Source organism: Lolium rigidum, chromosome 6 (genome assembly GCF_022539505.1).
Source record: "Lolium rigidum isolate FL_2022 chromosome 6, APGP_CSIRO_Lrig_0.1, whole genome shotgun sequence".
NCBI lineage: Eukaryota > Viridiplantae > Streptophyta > Magnoliopsida > Poales > Poaceae > Lolium > Lolium rigidum.
The window spans coordinates 14,121,179-14,128,130 of record NC_061513.1 but is presented as its reverse complement, the minus strand read 5'-3'; the positions used below and the strand labels follow the sequence as shown (position 1 = coordinate 14,128,130).

The 6,952-nt window shown below is 50.0% G+C and overlaps 1 protein-coding gene across 1 annotated transcript; it reads left to right on the top strand.

The window, feature by feature from the left end:
• The first annotated feature begins 2,975 nt into the window (after window positions 1-2,975).
• Window positions 2,976-5,023, top strand: LOC124668206 (zinc transporter 1-like). Its single transcript, XM_047205376.1, has 2 exons — window positions 2,976-3,786; window positions 4,442-5,023. Exons 1-2 carry the CDS (start codon window positions 3,120-3,122, stop codon window positions 4,831-4,833), a joined length of 1,059 nt encoding a protein of 352 aa, XP_047061332.1. The 5' UTR covers window positions 2,976-3,119; the 3' UTR covers window positions 4,834-5,023.
• Window positions 5,024-6,952: the final 1,929 nt, after the last annotated feature.

Genomic DNA, 6,952 nt, shown 5'->3' with positions numbered 1-6,952 from the left:
TTATGCACTTCGTTAGGAGAAATCTACATTGCACATGTGCGAAATTAGTTCCATCCACTCATTCATGTTGTGATGTTTCCAAAATATACAGAGCATCTTGCCTAGTCAATTTAGTAGGCTATATTGTTTCATCTAAACTATGAAGGAGAGGCATTTGATGCAGAAGCATAATGATGCAGAAACCCTAACCTGGACTTAGTCAAATTTTGCTGGCGTAGCCGGCGTCGGTCGCGTTGGCGCAGGTGTGACCACGGGGTTGGCCACCAACTCGATGGGGCGGAGGTCGAAGGGGGTCGCAGACGAGGAGGTCGCAGACGAGGAAGGCGCGGCGAGGAGGTCGCAGACGAGGACGCCAACTAGGTCGCAGACGAGGTCGCCGACGTGCTGCTCCTGCTCCGCGGAGAGCTTGAGAGGATCTGCGTGGGGGAGAGAACGTGAGGCGCGTGGGGATCGAGGTGAATCGAGGGGGAAGGCGGCCACCGGCGGGGAGGTGAATCGAGGGGGACGTACCTGCGCGACGCCGGAGATCAAGATCGAGGGGGCGTCGGTGACGATGCAGAGTAGGGCGTTGCCGGGGTGGTGAGGAGAGGAGGGCGTCGCCGGGGGTCTGGTCGCTCGTGTCGACGGGGAGGTGGCGTCGGAGAGGAGGCAGTGGTGCGTGGGATCGCGAGGTGGTCGGAGAGGAGGCAGTGGCGTCGCGAGGCAGAAGGGAAGGTGGGATGTAGTCGGGGAGAAGGGGATTTTTCTCTAAGTCCCCGACTCCCCTTAGCAATAGCGCACCTCTAGGGGTGCGCCACTATGAGGCTTAGCAATAGCGCACCTCTCGGGGTGCGCCACTGCCTCTTTAGGTTTAGGTCAAAAGACAAACGCGTGGGGATTTGACATATCCCGAAACGTACCGCACTGGCTCTGTCCCTGGTTGGTTTGTGCCAAACCCTGCCGCCCAGGTTCGAACCCTGCCGGGGCACACGTTCCGCTGTTTTGGGAAGGGGGGGAGGGGGAGAACGACCGACGGAGCACCGGAACCCCACCAAATCTTGCATGTGGACCTATGATATGTGTGAAAGTGTGGTGCAAGGTGTAATGGTGCAAAAGTAGATCCCCTAAACCCTAAACCCTGGCCCTAACCCTACACCTAACCCTAACCAGTAGATCAGGCACACCCTCGATCGTGTGATAATGGCTCCAGCTGCGGGTGTATATGCCAAAGGGTCCCAATCTTGGTTTTCCATGTGTATATGTACTAAACAAACCTAAAAGAATGAAAAGGTACATTGGTGCACCCTCGCGCGGAGAAATCTAGGGGGTAGACCCGCCGTCCCACTGTTCTTGGGGGAAGAGGGGGACGACCGACGGAGCACCGGAACCCCACCAAATCTTGCATGTGGACCTATGATATGTGTGAAAGTGTGGTGCAAGGTGTAATGGTGCTAAAGTAGCTCCCCTAAACCCTAAACCCTACACCTAACCCTAACCAGTAGATCAGGCACACCCTCGATCGTGTGATAATGGCTCGAGCTGCGGGTGTATGTGCCAAAGGGTCCCAATCTTGGTTTTCCATGTGTATATGTACTAAACAAACCTAAAAGAATGAAAAGGTATAGTAGCGCACCCTCGCGTGGAGAAATCTAGGGGGTAGACCTGCCGTCCCACTGTTCTTTGGGGAAGAGGGGGACGACCGCCGGAGCACCGGAACCCTGATATATGTGGGGGGTGAACATGGAGAGTAATTTTGTATTGCACATTGTCTTAAGTAACACTAATAAATAGTCATCAAAAAGTAAAACTAATTAAAAAAATAAATATTAGTGTTAGATGAAATAAAATTGAAAGAAAAAAATATAAAATGAATGGTGGCGCACGGCAAAGAAAGATTCGGACGGCAAAGGAGCCTTTGCCATGCATATTGGCTGGCCGCACGGCAAAGGGAGCGCCACGGCAACGTCCAGACCCTTTGCCGTGCAGCGTTTCGTTGCCGTGCGGCCTGCAGGGTCTTTGCCGTGATGTGTTTCTTTGCCGTGCGTTCTGCTCAGACTTTGTCGTGCGTATGTTCTTTGTCGTGCGCCACTGCTGAGTATGCCGTGTTGTTTTTCATTGCCGTGCGCCGCTCTAAATCTTTGCCGTGCTATTTGTGTTTGCCGTGCGTGTTGTTTGCTGCGTACGGCAAAAATTTCTTTGCCGTGCGAGGCTCACGGCAATGATTGCCTGCACGGCAACGACAATTTTTCCCGTAGTGTATAAAGATGTTTCTTACAGCTCTTGTACTCCTTTTGCACACACTATGTGAATTTCTGTACATCTAGTGAAACTTTTTTCTGCAACTGTTCTGGAGTTTTTCACCATACAATACCCGGATTTGCATCATTGAATAATTTTAAGTTGCATTAAGTTACATCAAATCTACATTTTTTGTATTATTTTATGCATGTCACAAATATACATTTTAGGTTTCAGATTTCTTACACTGCTACTACGTACGTGCAAATATATTTTTCAGATTTTTCTGAAGTCTATAAACACGATTTTAATAAATACGTTGACTTTTCCAACGGGCCCACCTTCGTCCATGGCTGGCTTCCTATTTGGCTACTACAATGTCGAGTTCCCATGTTGGGTCCAAAAATAATCATCCTATCTCTCTAGAGGATGCACTCTACTGGGAACGATCGATACCTCCACTAATCTACATTATCTCCTCTAAAGTGTCGTGGTAACATTGAACATACAATATTGGGGTGCAATTTATTCAACTAATGCAGAGTTCGTTGACAATGACTGGTGTTGTACTACACACGCGCCTGCGGACGAGTCTGGTCGTACTACATGCGCGCCCAAACGCACGCAGTACAATTATCAAAGTCAGCGCCTGTACTACACACGCCAATTAAGGAACAACGGCGACATGAATGCAGGAGCTTGCTACTTCGCTAGCGCTAGCTAGACCTGAAAAATATCATTTAGAGATACATCACCAATGATCCAATGTTCTATCTTGATGGCTAATCTTCATTTCTAAGTACTTAGAGAGGGTCAATCCATATATATGGCCAGAGCGTGCCTAAAGATCATACAAACCTAGCTAGTAGCCAGCCAGCCCAGAGAACTCTAGATCGTCACCAATGGTGGTGATGGCCCCAAGGACGAGAAAGCTCGTCTGCACCGTGCTACTCCTCCTCACGCTGCTCTGCTTCCAACTCCACTCGGCTCGTGCCCACGGCGGCATCGACCACGGTGATGGCGACGAAGACCAAGACCACGAGGGCGCTCCGGCGGTGGACCGGTCGGTGCTCCGGTCCAAGGGCCTCATCGCCGTGAAGGTGTGGTGCCTGGTAATCCTGCTGGTGGGCACCTTCCTGGGCGGCGTGTCCCCCTACTTCTACCGCTGGAACGAGGCCTTCCTCCTCCTGGGCACCCAGTTCGCCGCCGGTATCTTCCTCGGCACCGCGCTCATGCACTTCCTCGCCGGTTCTACCGCGACCTTCAATGGCCTCACCAAGAACCCATACCCATTCTCCTTCATGCTTGCCTGCGTCGGGTTCCTCCTCACCATGCTCAGCGACGTCGCCATCGTCGCCGTGACCAGGCGCGGCCAGAGGAAGAACCAGGTCGACCAAGAGGGCATCAAGGAGGAGGGCGTGGACGCGTCGTCGTCGGTGGCGACGGCGGCGCATGGGCAGCAGCACCCGATGCTCATGACGGCCACGTCGTCATTCGAGGACGCGATCCTCCTCATCGTTGCGCTCTGCTTCCACTCCATCTTCGAGGGGATCGCCATAGGCGTCTCAGGTCAGCAGTCAACTCCATACGTACACCACCATTCATGCTCAATCGTTAATTTGCTAGCTACGCCAATGCAGTGATGCACGCCTGGCTTCTACTACCTGTGGACAGAATTAATCGACGCAGCTACCCACTAACCACATGCATGAGCAGGTCTCCCTCCGCGTCGATTAAATCCGACCGGAGGGAGTACTATACTTTTCTTTAATCCACTGTGTTAAACTTACATATTGTTGACACTAAATTGATGATTTTAATTACATCAACAAATATGCAACTGCTGACTTGCAATTGCACACTCCTCAACACACCATCGTTCATTTCCTAGCTAAGCCAATGCGCGAGTGCTTTTTTACTTAATTTGCTAGTATACCGTGCTACACTTGCATCATTGTAATCTTCTTTTCTTTTCTTTTTTTGTCGAAATTTATTTTACAACTACAATTATTAGATCAATAAATATGTAGCTTCTGGGTTGCAATTGCACATCTCTCACTAAACCTAAAATTCCACATATCTAGGAAATTGACCCGTTAAAGGACGAATGACCGTTCTATGAAGGGCAATAGTCCCTTTTTTAGTTGTATGTAATCTCAAGTCGAATTGATAAAGAAAGTGAATAATATACCTATATGAATTTAATCCATCAATTACTATACAGCAACGAAGGATGAGGCGTGGAGGAATTTGTGGACAATCGGGCTCCACAAGATCTTTGCGGCGGTGGCCATGGGCATTGCGCTCCTGCGGATGATCCCCAAGCGCCCTTTCCTCATGACGATTGTCTACTCGTTGGCTTTCGCTGTGTCTAGCCCACTAGGTGTCGGCATTGGCATCGCCATCGACGCCACGGCTGAGGGCTTGGCAGCCGATTGGACATACGCCATATCTATGGGGATCGCCACGGGAGTCTTTGTATATGTTGCTATCAATCACCTCATGGCCAAGGGGTACCATCCACAACAGCCAAACTACTTTGACAAGCCCATCTTCAAGTTCCTTGGTGCACTCTCTGGTGTAGCCGTCATGGCTGTTGTCATGATATGGGACTGATCATCCCTCGGTTAATTCTCGAGCCTTTCGGTTTTGATTCTTTGGCATGCGGGCATGCAAACAATGATGTGATTTCATGTTGGCCTTGGTGTGTGGCAATGTGCAGATATGTATTTAAATTGCATATGGTACATGTTCGGATTGATTGTGTGAATGTGTAGTCATGTGGATGCTAATCCACTGTTGAGCTCCTCAAATGAGATGCTGAATAATTATTTGCAATATTGTCAATTTGCTGCGCCTTTGTATGGAGTAACTTTTGAAAGATGATGGATGTGGTTCACCGAGAGCCTAGAATTATTAAACAAATATGTATCCAAGGGTAGGTCGAGCTCAATTCAAATTTTTTACCAAAGAATTCAGATATATAGTGTACGTCCGAAGTAACATATGTATTATGTCTTTATTCATCTTTTATTTTGTCTTTCTTCATCCCATATTTGTCTCTTTATTTTTTCCCTTCAATTTTGTACTCGAAACTGCATTTTTTTTCTCTAGTATGTAGGCGATGAAAAATGCAATACAGGCTGCATGATGACCCCCAAAAAGGTGATACAGTAGAAACACATCATGAAGTAGGAAGACGTCCCCCGTAGTCGCTCCGCGTTGCCCCGTGGTGACAGGGGCGACCTCTCTTCCTCCCCGCCTCAGTCCTCCTCCCATGTCCCTCCCCCACTGCCGTCGCCGGCGAGAGCCGCCGGGCAAAGCCCGCGTGGCGCCGGCGGCGGTGGCTGTTCTGTGCGCGCGCTGATGCAAGCCTCACGGGGCGGCCTGCACTAGCGTCGGCGCTCCTCCTCCCTCCGGAAGGCGAGGGGTGTGTCGCTGGAACCCAGCAAGGTGGCGGCGTGGCACGGTGGCTCGGTCACCGGTGCTGGCGCGACCTGAAGCCGGGGTGGCAGCGGCGGGCCCAGATCTAGGCTAGCGGGCCTAGGTCTGGGCCCCATAGGGGCTACCGTGGGCTGGCGGGCCAGGTGCGGGGACCTGCAGGATGTGGGTCTCCTCCTTGGCTAGATGCGGTTGTGGCCGACGCTGGGAAGCTTCGTTGACCGGCGCGGCCCTTCACCCTGTACTAGTTGTGGATGTCCTTTGGCAGGAGCATGGACATCTTGCATGGTTCTCCCGGGTACTCTCCGCTTGAGAGGAACTGGGTTTCTTGGTTGTGTGGGTGGCGCTTCATCTGTGTGACGGCGATTCTCGACGTCACAGGTTGCGTGATTCCCCGGCCAGTCATGACGCTCGTGGGGACGGCGCGTCCCGGAGTTGTGCCTGCAAGACTGCTTGGTCCGCGGGGTTTGGCCTGCAGGGATGCTAGCGTGCGCGACGGTGTGTACGCGAAAGCACCGCAAGGCTTCGGCCATTGCCGGCCACGACAACGTCTTCGGATGTCGTTCACCTCGTTGGAAGGTGGCCATGCCACACGTCATGCCCTGGTTGCCTCCCCCGGGGCACTGTCTGCGGTCTTGCTGACTTGCGTTCTCTCCGAGGTCCTCCTCAGAATACCTCTAGTCGATGCCATGTGTCTTGTTGTGACCGGCTTCATATAGACGGTGTGCCTCCGGTTTGCAAGTGGTGTTAATAGTCCAAACTTTAGCTATATTATTCTCTTTAGCAAGTTTTTCTTCTCTTTCCCACCTAGCATGCAATTCAGCCATCATTCTAATATTGTCATTAATTCGAACTTGGATAGCGTTTGCTGTAGCAAATGACTTAATATCTTTATCTTCATTAGGCATAACTTTCAGTTTTAAAAGATCAACATCAGCAGCAAGACTATCAATCTTAGAAGCAAGAACATCAATTTTACTAAACTTTTCCTCAATAGATTTGTTAAAAGCAGTTTGTGTACTAATAAATTCTTTAAGCATGACTTCAAGACCAGAGGGTACACTCCTACTATTGTTGTAAGAATTACCATAACCATTACCATTATTAGAAGGATATGGCCTATAGTTGTTACTAAAATTATTCCTATAAGCATTGTTGTTGAAATTATTATTTTTAATGAAGTTCACATCAACATGTTCTTCTTGAGCAACCAATGAAGCTAAAGGAACATTATTAGGATCAACATGAGATCTACCATTAACAAGCATAGACATAATAACATCAATCTTATCAC

What these genes read in the sequence shown, in the direction of transcription:
- LOC124668206 (XM_047205376.1), top strand. Translation starts at nt 3,120, where the DNA reads ATGGTGGTGATGGCCCCAAGGACGAGAAAGCTCGTCTGCACCGTGCTA. An exon ending in GATCGCCATAGGCGTCTCAG is followed by an intron (nt 3,787 to 4,441) that starts GTCAGCAGTCAA and finishes ATTACTATACAG; the next exon opens with CAACGAAGGATGAGGCGTGG.